This window comes from Rhinatrema bivittatum, chromosome 1 (assembly GCF_901001135.1).
Source record: "Rhinatrema bivittatum chromosome 1, aRhiBiv1.1, whole genome shotgun sequence".
In the NCBI taxonomy this organism is placed as follows: domain Eukaryota; kingdom Metazoa; phylum Chordata; class Amphibia; order Gymnophiona; family Rhinatrematidae; genus Rhinatrema; species Rhinatrema bivittatum.
The window spans coordinates 570,527,021-570,542,633 of NC_042615.1; the positions used below are offsets into that span (position 1 = coordinate 570,527,021).

The 15,613-nt window shown below is 43.0% G+C and overlaps 1 protein-coding gene across 6 annotated transcripts in view; it reads left to right on the forward strand.

The window, feature by feature from the left end:
* The window catches only part of ERCC6L2 (ERCC excision repair 6 like 2), a 427,384-nt gene that overhangs the window by 315,489 nt on the left and 96,282 nt on the right, over positions 1-15,613 (forward strand). For all 6 annotated transcript variants that reach the window (XM_029617631.1, XM_029617627.1, XM_029617610.1 and 3 more), the window contains one exon: positions 10,345-10,499. In XM_029617631.1, the coding sequence (XP_029473491.1) occupies positions 10,345-10,499 (155 nt within the window). The remainder of the gene's footprint in view (positions 1-10,344; positions 10,500-15,613) is intronic.

Here is a 15,613-nt window from a genome sequence, read left to right on the forward strand (position 1 = left end):
ATTGGATAAGTTTTTGGAGGAGAAGTCCATTACCTGCTTTTAATTAAGTTGACTTAGATAATAACCACCGCTATTACTAGCAACGGTAACATGGAATAGACTTAGTTTTTGGGTACTTGCCAGGTTCTTATGGCCTGGATTGGCCACTGTTGGAAACAGGATGCTGGGCTTGATTGACCCTTGGTCTGACCCAGTATGGCATGTTCTTATGCCCAATTTCTCATGTTATTGGTCTCTATCAATTTCATAGTTTTTTCTGGCATTCTGTGTGAGGGTCACAGTCCGCTTAAGCTTTTCACTTTCCTGAATTTGCTAAGGTGGAATTTCTGGAGACAGTCTGAGGGCTTAGGTTCTGCCATGAAGCTCTACTTATGAGTCTCTAGCACTGGTAACAAACTTAAAGGTAATTACCTTGCAGCAAGGATGAAAGCTGATACAGTTCAGATGGCACTGCTTAGAATGGATCACCTGGATACTGAGTGTATTCACAGCAGTCAGTGGAACAGCGTGTCTAGATCCTGCACTCTGCTTCTGGATTTGACTTGTATGTTTGAAGCATGGCCGTGAAGAGAAGCCTGGCTGTAGAGATGTAGCAACAAGAGCGAATCTGCTGTGGGAGCCACTGGGGTGCTGCTTCTTTACTAACCACATGGTGTAATCCCTCATTTTATTATTCTGACTCCATTACACATTTCCTGTGCATAACTTAAACAGATAGCTTAACTTGGTCTTTACTCACAGACAGGAGGCCATTTCTTCAACTCTAAACTTTATTAAAAGGAAAAACAATTAAACAGAGTCTTACTGTGCACAAACTGAAAATAACTGCAACTAGAGCAGTCTGGGCCACATAAATAGAGTCAGGTAAAATGAGGATAATTTTGCAGAGTTGACTAGATGTTATGTAAGATTTGTGGACCCTTGCTGCTCTGGCAAGATTGGCTCAACCTACGGGGAAGGGCCTATAAGCTCTCACCTACAGCTGGCGGAGTTACAGAATAATAAAATATACCCTCAGTTGGTATAGGAGTTTAACCTATACCAACCCCTTTCCACTTGGGTTGAGCCCTTGGGTTCCAGGGGCTGATAGGTCTTAAGTGAGAGTCTCTGTGGCTATAGTGTAGGCGTCGATCCAGGACCAGATTAGGGTCATGGGCAGGCAGTAAGGAAGAATGATCAATGTCCAAGCAAGGGTGAAATCCAGAAGTCAGTCCGAAGAGAGGCAAAGAGATGAAACAAGGCTGGGAACGCAGGAACTAGGAATGAAGCACTTTTTGATTTAATTTTTGAGCTCAAATATGTGTTAAGTGTTGTCTGTTTTGGTGTTATTTGTGAATGAATGAATTTGTGTGTCAGTTCAGTGAAATATATGTTTCTATGTAAATGTCTGGACACTTAAGTTGTTTGTGGTTCTGACTATTCATTGTTATCTAATAATAAAGTGGGAACATTATATAGATTAGTAATAATAGAGTTATAGCCATGATGGAATCTTCTAATTGATTAATTTGAATTCGTTTTGATCTCATAGAAGGTTTTTGATCCATAAACACACACATCTCACTTAATAATGAATTAAGATGCTATGCTTCGATGTCAAAACAATACACCATACTGGGAGAACTGTAAATCATCCCATCTGTTCCATGCCTTTGCCACAGAAGACATCTTGTACCCTTCATTATATGAACTGAACTGTTGCCACTTCTTGCCCGATTTTCTCTTTGTTTGTTTTGCTCTATGCCTTACTTAGATGTTGTTTCCCTTGCTTTTATGAGCCAATGTATTAGCCTTTGCTCAAAGATTGCAATCAGTATTATCCTTTATTAGATGCACTTAGTTATACTTCATGGTTACCCTTTGCTCAACCTGCAGTAGCTGCTGAATTAGGAATGGCTAATAGAAGATTGCAATCAGTATTACATGTAGTGACATATGAGTTTGGAATTGCATTGAAAGCTTTGCAACAAACTGTTGATGAACTTACTATTGTTTCTATGTATAACCGACATGGCTTAGATTATATACTTGCAGCATCTTTCAATCCCATAACTTTTAACTTCCTGAGTCAGCTCTCCTATCTTTATCAATAGAAGCTAGTCTGATCACATTCAGGGTTCAAGAGGGATCAAGAGGGGTATATAATTCTTTCTCCCATATTTCTTCTTTTTATTTTTCTTGACTTTCTTCACTTTCCTGTGCAGGGATTCGACCAGGTGATTTAATAGCCCTACAAAGACATTACACAAAGCATACCGAGCACTTCAGTGCAAGTGTTTTATCCTACATACACATTATCTGAATTTGGCTGTAATAATAAATGTTTACTCTAATTATTCCTGATTGAAGAAAGAATTGCAGCAGTTGTTAGATTTCCTTTAATTTTTACAAAAACCTCCCTATTTGCTATTAAGGGTGTCATTCTATTAGTTATAGGGTTCCTTTTTCAATTTTTATGGTACAATAAAATACAGTGCTTACAAGCCATTTTTAGAAGTTATGGTTTATGAATTTGAATATGCTTTTCAAAAAAACTATTAATGAATTATCACATCCATATGTATCCCAATGCAAAGTATTTGTTATTGTATAAGGACAAGGTTGTGTTTCCATTGATGATGATGATTTTGAATTGGTAATGGATTTGGTCTACTTGGTGGGAAAAACTGGTAAACTGGCTCACATCCTTAGGGGGAATTGGTAAGGGTTTCTTGTGGTTTGCTCTGGTTCATCTTATAGTTGTGATTGCTATATGAATGTGTTTGTCTACCTGTTTATTGTTTTTGGGCCTAAACAAGTCTCCTATCACTTTGAATGCAGTCAACATTCAGAGGTCAAGTATGACACAGAACCTCTGTGCTTCTCTTGATACAGCAGCTTCCCTGGTAAGAAACCTCCTCAGGATGAGTCATGTTGACAATGACGGGTAAGATCAGAGTACGCCCTCTGACAACCCGAGACAGTTGCATGGCCCTGAGTGTGATGATTGTCCCCAATCATTTAGAGGGAAATAAGGAAGATGTGGGTTATTTGTAATGGCTGCTTTAGGAGAAAGCTACCTCATGTTAACAAGTAACTGGAACAAGAAGGCCTGAACAGAATGGGAATGCAGAGTAAATGTGAAGATGAGAAAGGTGAGGTGAAGATGAGAAAGGTGAGAAAGTCAAAAAGTTGCTGAGTGGGCAGAGAATGTGTGATGTCTGAGAGACGCGTGAGGGAAATGTACCAGCAACGTAAGAGAATATGAGAGCCATATTTAACAGCCTAAAAGAGGGTAATGCAAATTTAAAACAATGCTATGTTTACTCCCATAAGGAATCACAATCTCATTCTTTCGGTTTCCACTATCTTGATTTCTTTGTATAAGATTTGGTTAGCCCACCACTAGGATAGGTAATGCCAGGTACTAGCCATCTGGAGTGAAGAATTAGTAGTGTTAATTCTTCAAGAGGGGAATGATAATAACCTGGATTAAATAATTAAATAATGAAATTAATGGAACAGTTTTCCCACAAGAGAAAAGAATATATTTTGCCTTTATGAGCAGGCAAAACAGACTTTGGATGTGGAAGCAGAAGCAGTTTGTGTGGGAACTTGCTGACGCTTCAAGGCCTAGCTACTGAACGGGGAAAGAAGGGAGTGTACCAAGATAACAGCATTTTGACAGGTAAAGGTTCAGTAATTCTCCACTCCAAATAAGGGAGCCATCCCAAAACAAAAGAGAAAAAAACGCTGTCAGCCATACATATATATAAGACAATAATGTACCTTGTATTAGAAAAAAGAAGAGAGAGAGCAGAACAGGCTAAGTAGTATGTCACTGTTAGATGCACTATGCTTCTAAGAAAGACTAATTATATATTCATTTCTTGCATTTTACTAATAAAAATTATTCATTAAGACAAGAAGTTGTGGATTATTACAGAAGGGCCGGCCTTCTGCCCCAGAGCATAGGCTCCGGAATTGAACTCTGTGTGCATGGAGAACACAGATAATGATTCTTTTGAACCCTCTGCAAGGGCAGATAATGATCTGAACTCCTTGACCATCGCAGCGGTCAGGTAAATGAACATAATACACACTACACAATCAGTGAAGGAAACCCATTGCTGAGATGAGGAGGGGAAGTTCGGGGAATCCCTAAATAGGGCTGAGGTGCTGACATCATATGAGAGTGCTGTTGCCATTTTTCTGCCACGGGGCCTTTAACTAGCATGTGGACCTGCGAGCATGCACCTAGGGAAGATCCGAGGAGCAGCAGTGATGGGAGCATCCAGAGCCTCAAGAGGAGCTCTGGCGGCATCCTGTCACAAGTGCATGGTTGGCTGGCTGGCTGGCGGTGTCAGGATAAGTCCAAAGGTTCATGAGGCCTTCCCATGAGCCTTGAGTCTTTAACATTACCTCCCCCCCCTTAAGCCCCCTCCTCAAGGTCCTGGATTTGGGCTTTTGGGGAAAGTGATGGTGGAACTCCTTTAGCAGCAGAGGAGCATGGAGGTTGGCCACTGGTTTCCAAGAATTTGTCTCTAGACTGTACCCTTTCCAACCAATGGTTACTCCAGTTTTTTGTGTCTTCTATGGGAATCCAAGATTTCCTGTACCTCATAATGGAGTCTGGTTCAGAATTTATCTCTGCAGGTTTGGGGGGCTGTCAAAAGGGCCAAGAGAGAACCAAAGGATTTAGCAAATTGATGTGGAATATATTGTCTATTCTTAAGGTGCTCAGGAGCTTGAGCTGGTAAGTTACAGGCTCCATCTGTTGCAGGACTGGAAATGGACCTATAATTCTGGACTCTGAGGCACAGAAGTTTAGTACTTAACCAGACTAAGTCACCAGTCCAGAGTTGCAGGGCTGGTCTACATTTCTTGTTAGCGTGTCTTTTTGCCTGAGCTGCTGCCTTGGAAATCTAGTGACTGGTTTGTTGCCAGAGGTCCTGAAGCTCTTGAGCCATGAGACAAGCCGCTGGATATGTTACCAAGAGTGGAAGTGGCAGTGGGACCCGTAAGTGCTGCCATAAACAACCTGAAATGGGGAAGAGCAGGTGGCACTACTAACATGATTATTGTGCAAAAACTCAGCTCAGGGTAGAAGAATGGATCAATCATCTTGTCTCTCATTGACATATAGATGAAGAAAGGTCTTGAGGACTTGGTTAACTCTCTCTGTTTGGCTATGCCCTTGTGGATGGTAGGCTGTTGTGTGATCCAGGATAATGTCAATTTTTTTTTTTTTACAAAGAACCCTCCAGTGTCGGGCTGTGATCTGAATGGTTCTGTCTGATAGAATGTGAGAGGCAGTCCATGTAGTCAGAAGACATGTTGAATGAAGAGGTGGGCTAGCTCAGGAGCAGAAAATAAGCATGGGAGAGGAGCAAAGTGTGTCATCTTATAGAATCTGTCCACCACAACCCAAATCGTGCTACTGCTATGTGAAAGAGGGAGGTCCGTGATAAAATCAGGGGACAGGGCAAGATTCCATGTTTTTATTTGGGGCCACCAGTAGTGGTGCTGAAGCAGTTCAAGAGTACGGGCTACTCCAGGATGCTCTGCAAGGCAAGAGTCGTGAGCTCATTGTAAAACATTTTCCCGGAGACCTTTAGGTACCATCATCTTCCCAGAAGCACTGGAGTAGCAGTGATGACAATGATTTTTGCAGGGTTGATTATGGGATATGGAGCCTCTGTTATGTCCTCTGTCAGAAAGGAGCGGAAGAGGACATCCGCTCTCTGATTCTTGGCTGCTGGCCGATAGTGGAGCTCAAAATCAAATTGATTGAAGAAGAGGGACCATTGAGCCTGTCTAGGATTAAGCTGCTGTGCCTGTTGAAGGTATTCCAGATTCTTGTGATCAGTGTGGATCATGGTCTTGTAATTGGCTCCCTCTAGGATATACTACCATTCTTCCAGCATCAGTTTCACCACAAGAAATTTATGGTCTCCAGTCGTGTAATTCTTCTCAGCTGGAGACATCTTCCTGGAGAAGAAGGAACAAGGCAGGAGGACCCCTTGGTTGCTATGTTGACTGAGGGTAGCCCCTACCCCAAGAGTCGAGGCATCTTCCTCCAGGACAAAGAGGTGATCTGGGTCTGGTTGTCTGAGAGAAGACTTGTTTGAGAGCCTGGAAGGCATTATTGGCTTCTGTGGACCAACATCGAGTTTCTTCACCCTTCCTTCCTAGTCAATGCGGTGAATGGTGCTGTGAGGGTTGAATATTCAGGAACAAATTGGCGATAGTAATTAGTGAACCCTAGAAAGCACTGTAGAGCCTGCAGGCTGACTGGCTGGGGCTACTCTAGGATGACTTTCTTTTTTGCAGGATCCATATGGAAACTGGTCCAGGAAATGATGTACCCCAGAAAGGGAAGCTGCTCTTGCTAAAAAAAGTAATTTCTCAAGTTTTGCATACAAGCAATGATCTCCGATCCGCCGTGGCCCTTGTTAATCTCTGTACAGAGTCAGGGACTGAGAATAAATGAGCATGTCGTCAAGGTACTACATGGGATTACAAGAGTCTCGGAAAATTTCATTTACCATATTCTGAAATGGAGCATTGCATGGAGCATTGCAGAGTCTGAAGGGCATGTCAAGGTACTCATAATGTCCATCTCATGTGTTGAACACGATTTTCCACTCTTCTCCCTCCCTAATATGAATGAGATTGTATGCTCACCGTAGATCCAACTTGGTGAAGATCTTGGCTCTTTGAGGCAATCAAAAAGCCCTGAAATGAGAGGTAATAAATAGCGATTCTTCTTTGTGATGACATTGAGGCCCCTCTAATCAATACAGGGCCTAAGGGTACCATCCTTCTTTCCCACGAAGAAAAAATCCACTCCAGCATGGGAAGAAGATGATCAAATAAAGCCCCTTGCTAAGTTCTCCTTGATATACTGACTCATGGCCTTGGTCTCTGGAGCAAATAATGGGTAGTCCCTATCCCATGGAGGTACTTTGTCTAGGAGAAAGTCTATACCATAGTCGTAGGAGCGATGTGGGGGTCAAAGTTTCAGCCCGCTGCTTAGAAAACACAACAGAGAAGTCGGCATACTGTGGGGATAGCTCTGGTAAAGTAGCAACCAACATCAGATGAGGCAGCATAGGAACAGCAGTGAGACAAGAGATGAAACAGGCCCCCATCATGCTAATTGCAGAGTTCCAATCAATCACTAGCTAAAGCCGTTGAATCTAGGGCAGGCCCAAAATAATTGGATTCACGGCTCGAGGGATTACATAAAAAGCGAATGTTTCTTTATGAAGAAGACTGGTTTAAAGAGAGAGGAGCCCAGAAGAGGGTCCCCATAGATTGAGGAAATAGTTACCATATTTTCCAGGATGAAGGTAGGGATCTGATACTTTTGGACCAGGGCTTGATCAATAAAGTTCCCGCCTGCTATTGAATCCAGGAATGCTTCTGTCTCAAACTGGTCATGTTTGGTGAAGATAGTGACGGGAAACAATAGTTGGAGGGAGGAGAATTTGCGACCTAGGGTTGCCTCCCCAGACAACCCTAGGCATTGGAATTTCCCAATTTCTCCAAACACTGGGATGCCATATGCCCATGACCGATACAGTATAAGTATAAGCCTAGCTGTCTTCTTCAAAGCTTCTCCCCTAGCAAGAGCCTGACTCAGCCCAGCTGCATTGGTTCATCTGGTGTCTTGGATTCCGGAGAGGGAGTCTGGCCAAGAGGATGCTGAACGTGAGGGGCCAGGGCTATCAGGTGCTGGGTAGTCTTATTTGCCCAGGCCCTTTCTTGGCAATCAGTGAGACCAGGCCAATAAGATCATCATGTCCAGCAAAGTGGGAACATCCCTGCCAGCAAACTCATCTTTTATTCTGCCCGAAATGCCTTGCCAAAAATATGGCAGCGAGACTATCCTTTCCCCAGTGCATTTCAGGTACAATGGTGCAAAATTGGATGGCATATTATCCAAGGGTTTGGGAGCCCTGTCAGATCCTGGAGTAGCTCAACTGCCAAGAAAGATGACCGACCGGGCTCCTCAAAAACAAGCCAGAACTACTGGAGAAAATATGGAAGACTCTGGAGGAATGAGCTATATATTGACAGAGTCACTAGCTGTTGAGCTGGTGCAGGGGTCAGGGCAACCATTTGGAGTGCGAGACTTTCCGGTACCGCAGTTACCTGGTTAAGGACCCTTTGCTGTTCTTGAACAGTTGATCCAGTCTTGGTATGGCCTGAAGCGAGGTTAGGTCCACTGAATCCACAGCCTCAGCAACTGTAATATTTGTAGGCCCTTGCTGCTGTGGCGAGATTGGCTCAACCTTCGGGGAAAACCCCATAAGCTGTCACCTACAGCTGGCGCAGCTATGCAGAAAAGAGACTAACTAGGAGCTTCACCTATACCAACCTTTTTCCCCTTGGATTGGGCCCTGGGTTCCAGGGACTGGAAGTCTTAGGCAAGAGTCTCTCTAGCTATAGCATAGGCATTGATCCAGGGCCAGACTAGGGTCATGGCAGGCAGCAAGCAAGAATGGTCAGTGTCCAGGCAAGAGTCAAATCCAGAAGTTAATCCAAAGAGAGGCGAGAAGACAAGGAAAGGCTGGGACCGCAGAAACCAGGAACAAAGCAGCAGGCATAGGAGACCCATTGCTGAGGCAAGGAGAGGAAGTCCAGGGAATCCTAAATAGGGCAGAGATGCTGATGTTATCTTGGGGCACCATAGGTATTATCCTGCTGCGGGCCCTTTATTTAGTGTGTGGACCTGTGCACCTAGGAAAAATCCAAGGAGCAGCGGTGATGACAGCATCCTGAGCCATGAGAGGGGAGTCTGGTGGCTTCCAGCCATAAGCACATGACCAGTTGGCCAGTGATGTTGGAGTAAGTACAGTGGCTTGCGGGGCCTTTCCACAAGTTGCAAGTCCTAACAGATTAGCCGCTGAATCACACAGGTTTTGCCAGAACTGACCAAAAACCATGCAGAAAAATGCCTAGAAATCCCTGCTTCAAATCAGAGGTTAACCCTTTAGAGCAAGCTGCACTGAACTTAGATGAAGCTATGAACGTATAGGCTGACCACCAATTTGCAGTATAACAGTGAACAAGGAGCTATACAGAATAAAAGCATGAACACAGCAAGAGAAACAGAAAGTCTCATACTCTGTGTGCAGGATCAGTGCCAAAATGTTTGACTGCTTTCAAATCCTGGAGAAATTGTAAAGCAGAAGGGTTTATATTGATGTAAACTGATACTTGCTTTAATTATGAATGTAATTTCTTCTGTAAACCACTTTGATTTATTTTTATTTTTATTTTTTTTTATAAATAAGGCAATATATTAAGATAAACTAAGCCCAAAAGTTGACACTGCTGATATTTTCTGTGCAACTATGTAATGCTGAACATCTATGGGAAATAAAGAAACTAGTAATTTAAGTCCTTTTCCTCTGTAATTGTGTTAATGATTCCAGGTTTGAAGCCCCTAGCTGCCATGTGAACCCTACTAGGCCCTATCATACTGCCGTTTGCAGAGCGCTGGCTCTCTGTTAGTGCGAAAAGGGCTGGTGAGGCAACTTACTGTTTCTGGTGTATGCTAGCCCCCAGATAGAATGGAATATAACAGAAGAACTATTTGTAAAATTTTGCACAACTAGTGTGAAACAGTATTACTGTCAAATATTTTGTGCTTGTTTATTTCTAGTTTGTTAGTTTTACTGTTTTTGCAAAGTTTTGAATATACTGTTTAAATGTTTCTATTAAACTAATATTTGATAGTTATTATGTAGGTCCTGCAAAAAATCTGGATCGTTTCCAGCTTGTAACACTGTGCAGTGGATACATCTTACTGTAGCAGTATAAGAATTATCCAAAAATGTTGTTTATGAGCTTTGAAGACCACTGAGCTTCCTTCTGAAGAATTACAAATTTCAAATTCTGAAGAAGGGAATGGTTTCAAGCTCATGTGTATCATCATCTTTGGATCATTTTTAAGTTTGTCCTGTGAAAGTTATCACAGCCTGCACAGAAGGGACAGGAGTTTACCATATATTGTGCACTGTAATGCACTAGCACAAATCCCTCAGAACATTCTACAGCAGACTATATTTCATGTTAGATACTATTTTGTCCGGGTTAGTTCTGGCCAAATGAAAGGGAAGTCACCACTTGGGTTTTAGATGCATTCATAGACAATGTAGGAATTAATAAGTATTTTTGCGTTTATAGAAATATGTCTTACTTGTTGGTAAATACTAAATACCATCAAGTTTTTCATTTAGGTACTATTTATTCAAGTGCTACACTCAAAATTAAAGTGGCATGAAGTTGGGCAAGGACTTTTTTGTGACGTGTCTATCACTGTGCATTGATGGCTCTCTTCTCACCTCATAGATGGTGTTGAAGAAGTGGCTTATATTCATTCAAACCAGAATGTGGTTGGCTCAAGCAAGGCTGAAAATAATTTGAGTCGATGGGCAGTCCGAGATGTGTTTGAACTGAAGCAGTTCTCCCAGCTCCCCGCGAATGTAACAGTTTGCTATGGAAAGGTAAAGAAAAAAAAATTTAAATAATGAAATAATTTATGTTGGAAAATCAGTACATGAAATTAAACAATGTTTTCAGCTTTTTCTTTCACCCATTGTACATTTCAGCTCAGTTTCCTCTGCAAAGACAAAGTGAGCTCAACCAGTTTCACTAGTCATTTTATTTTATAAATCACAATTGATGAAACGTTTAGCCATTGGGTGTAGCAAAATGCAGAAGAAATAGAAGTAGCAGTAAAAACAAGAAGGGTTTTATTTTTCAGAGGCTGATGTATTAAGTGCACCATTAGAGTCCAATAGACTAAAATTAGCTGCTGAATAAAATTTGTAAAATTCAGGTGTGGCTCGCAGCCACCAAGACCTCTCACTGCTTGCCTGTTATAAGTTCATTGCTTATTGTTCCAGAAGCACAGAATGAATTTCATAAATAGGAGGGTAATTTTCAAAGGCATTTTCACAACTAAAATAGTGTTTAACCCATGGGAAAAGCTTGTTATAAAATTGCCTGCCTGGTATGCACGTAAGTTTATCCAGTCTGAGCAGAGGTGCTCCAGGGGTAGGGTTGGGAAAGGGTTTGCACTTTTATTTATTTATTTATTTATTTGAAATTTTTATATACCGACATTCATCCAGGATATCATATCGGTTCACATTGTAACATAAACTGGCGCCAGGCATGGCGCTTTACATTGAACGATTAAAACATGCGAACAAGGTATTAAAAGGGGGTGGGAGATAACATGGGAAAGTTTGCATTAAATTATATTATAACAACGTTTGCAATTATATACATATGTACAATGGAAAATAAAGACTAAGAAGTGTAGGCAGGCTAGTGAGAGAGAAAGGGGAAGAGGAGAGAGGAGAGCTGAGAAGGAGGGAGGAGCGGGGGAAAGAAGTAAGAGGGGGGAAAGAGGGGAGGGGAGAGAGGGAGAGAGGGACAGTGAAGGGGAAAGTAGAGGGGAGAGTGGAAGGTGGAAATAATGGATAGGAAGAGTGAAAAATTAGGTGTATGCTTTAGCAAAGAGCCAGGTCTTAAGCTTCCGCTTGAAAGATTTGAGGCATTCCTCTTGCCGTAATTCAACTGGCATTGTATTCCAGAGGGTCGGCCCGGCTATCGATAATGCACGGGCTCTCGTGGAAGTAAGTTTGTAGAGTTTAGGAGAAGGGATAGGCATGGTTGCAAGGTGTGCATGTCTGGTAGGCTTATTAGACTGGTGTAAATGGAAGGAATCATTAAACCAGTTCATTTCAGGGTTGTATAAGGCCTTATGGATTAGAGAGAGCGCCTTATATTTTATGCGGGAAGCTATTGGAAGCCAATGTAAATCTTTTAGAACAGGGGTAATATGGTCATGTTTACGTAAGTTGGTCAAGATCCGGGCTGTGGTGTTTTGCAGAATTTGAATGGGATGGATGGCATTGTTGGGTAGGCCGAGAAGTAGGGAATTGCAGTAGTCAGTCTTGGTGAAGATTGTAGTTTGAAGCACTGTACGGAAATCGGGGGGATGTAGTAGGGGTTTGAGTTTTTTTAGTTTGTGGAGTTTAAAGAAGCTGTCTTTGAGTATGTTATTGATGAATTTCTTAAGTGTGACATGACCATCAAGGATGATTCCCAGATCACGGACTTGTTGGGCAAATTGGAACTGCGTAATAGGGGGGAGGATTGGTTGGTTTTGGGGTGAGATGAGCATGATTTCAGTTTTCGTGGTATTAAGGGCTAGGTGGATGGAAGATAGGAGATTGTTAATGGAAAAGAGGGTTTCATTCCAGAAATCCATGGTTTTCGATAGAGTCGGTGATGGGTATGAGCAGCTGAACATCATCAGCGTATATGTAATGAGGGAGATTTAGACTGGAAAGGAAGTAACAGAGAGGTAGGATGTAAATATTGAATAGGGTTGAGGATAGGGAAGAACCCTGAGGGACACCTCGGTTGAGGGGGATGGCCTTGGATACATGATTTCCTAATTGAATTTTGTAATCTCTGTTGCTGAGGTAGGAATTGAACCAGTTGTGGGCAACGCCTGTAATGCCAATTTCAGTCAACCGCTGTAGGAGAATAGGATGGCTGACGGTGTCAAATGCGGAGGATATGTCAAGGAAGGCAAGAATGTATGATTGCCCTTTCTCAAATCCTTTGATAATGTGGTCTGTCAGGGAAAGTAAAAGTGTCTCAGTACTATGAGATTTCCGAAAACCTTATTGTGCGGGGGCAAGGATATGATTATCTTCAAGGTATTCTGTAAGTTGCTTGTTGACAGTTTTTTCAAGGAGTTTAGAAATGAATGGAAGATTTGATATAGGGCGATAATTAGCTGGATCAGAGGGGTCAAGTTTGGGCTTCTTTAGAATAGGTTTGACAATTGCCTGTTTCAGGGGGAGGGGTACCTGCCCAGAGTTAATGGACAGGTTAATGATTTTTGTTAAAGGTTTGGCAATGATGTTGGGTATTGTGAGAAGATGTTTAGTGGGTATAGTGTCAGATGGGTGAGTGGACGGTTTGGCTTTCTTGATAAAGGTTTCTATTTCTAATGTTGAAGTGCAGTCTAGGGAGGAGAGAACTTTAGTATAGTTACTGGTCTTTGTTTGATTGATGTCCAATTCGAAGTGGTTGCTGGGACCGGTAGAGGAGGAGAACTTGGATAGCAATTTATCTACTTTGGTTTGGAAGAACGTGGCAAGTTCTTCGCATTTGGATTTGGCTACTACATCAGGGATGTCGGGAGTAGTTGTCTTGGTGAGTGAATTCACGTAGTCGTATAGTACTTTAGGATTGTATTGGAATTGGTGTATTTTGTTGGCATAGAAGTCTCGCTTTGTCATGTTAAGTTTGTCACTATAGAGGTTTAGGGAGGATTTAAATTGTGCCAGGTGAGTATGTGAGGGATTCTTACGCCAGATCTTTTCAGATTTCCGAAGTTGTTGTTTAAGGTTTTTTAGCTCTTGGGAATACCATGGTTTCTTACTCTTGTTGTTTTACAGACAGACACGTTTAGATTGCAGGGGACAGGTGGTGTTAGCTATGCTGTTGGTAATGTCATACCAGGAAGCAAGTGCTGTATCTGTGCATTTTTCCTGAAAAATGTCCATTTATACAATAGCAGGTGTAATTATGTGTGAATAAATCTGGTGGTATAATTTTCACAGCAGACTTGTGCGCATAGGGGCGGATTTTCAGAGCCCTGCTCGCGTAAATCCGCCCAAAACCGGGCGGATTTACGCGAGCAGGGCCCTGCGCGCCGGGAAGCCTATTTTACATAGGCCTCCCGGCGCGCGCAGAGCCCCGGGACTCGCGTACGTCCCGGGGTTCTCGGAGGGGGGCGTGTCGGGGGGCGGGGCCGGAGCGCGCGGCGTTGCGGGGGCGTGTCGGCAGCGTTTTGGGGGCGGGTACGGGGCGTGGCTACGGCCCGGGGGCGTGGCCGCGCCCTCCGTACCCGCCCCCAGGTCGCGGCCCGGCGCGCAGCAGGCCCGCTGGCGCGCGGGGATTTACGTCTCCCTCCGGGAGGCGTAAATCCCCCGACAAAGGTAAGGGGGGGGGTGTAGACAGGGCCGGGTGGGTGGGTTAGGTAGGGGAAGGGAGGGTAAGGTGAGGGGAGGGCAAAGGAAAGTTCCCTCCGAGGCCGCTCCGATTTCGGAGCGGCCTTGGAGGGAACGGGGGGAGGCAGCGCGGCTCGGCGCGCGCAGGCTATACAAAATCGATAGCCTTGCGCGCGCCGATCCAGGATTTTAGTGGATACGCGCGGCTCCGCGCGTATCTACTAAAATCCAGCGTACTTTTGCTTGAGTCTGATGCGCAAGCAAAAGTAGGCTGATCGCGCTTCTTTTAAAATCTACCCCATAATTTATACATGTATTTGCTGACTTTTGCAAACAGGCTGTTTAAAAAAAATAACCTTCTTCATGATCCAAGTTACTAAGAGTGCCAAGTCAAAAATATTATTTGGATTCTGATGTTTTATAGATATAATGTTGGAAATTAATAGGTACAAAATAAAATCCTCTCTATTGACATAATTAATAATTTGTCATAAGAGCATAAATTGCCATCCTGGGTCAGACCAAGGGTCCATCAAGCCCAGCATCCTGTTTCCAACAGTGGCCAATCCAGGTTTACAAGTACCTGGCAAGTACCCAAACATTAAGTATATCCCATGCTAGTAATAGCAGTGGCTGTTTCCTAAGTCATCTTGATTAATAGCAGTTAATGGACTTCTGCTCCAAGAATTTATCCAAACCTTTTTTTTAAATCCAGCTACACTAACTTCCCTAACGACAACCTCTGGCAACAAATTCCAGAGCTTAATTGTGTGTTGAGCGAAAAAGAATTTTCTCTGATTTGTTTTAAATGTGCTACTTGCTAACTTAATGGAGTGAACCCTAGTCCTTCTATTATCTGAAAGAGTAAATAACTGATTCACATATACCCGTTCTAGATCTCATGATTTTATAGACCTCTGTCATATCCCCCCTCAGCCTCTTCTCAAGCTGAACTGCCCCTAACCTCTTTAGCCTTTCCTCATAGGGGAGCTATTCCATCCCTTTTATCATTTTGGTCACCCTTCACTGTAACTTCTCCAGTGCAACTATATCTTTTCTGAGATGCGGGGACCACAATTGTACACTGTACTCAAGGTGCGGTCTCACCATAGAGCGATACAGAAGCATTATGACATTTTCTATTTTATTCACCTTTCCTTTCCTAATAATTCCTAAAATTCTATTTGCTTTATTTTTATTTATATAGATTTTTATATTCCCCTTTTCACACTTTTTCAGCACTTCAAAGCGGATTACATTCAGGTACTGTAGGTATTTGTTCAGTGCTGCTCCCCCAAGGGGAGGGACTTGCACTTTATGATACTCCGTAGGCGGAGTTAGTGATCTGCTGTGGGTTGGTTCCCACATAGTGTAAGGAATGAACACTTAGTAAAATGGTGAATCCCTGGGCCGATGGCAGATGACAGCGCCCTCAAGTGGAGATCTTGAGAGGGACCACCGGCTAGGCTGGAGTATTGAGACAAACACAGATAGTTCTTTATTAGACTGGAAGTAGAACCACCAAAGGTGGCAGTAGTGAGTTGATATGCCCGGCAGGGCTGAAGTCCCTCTGATAC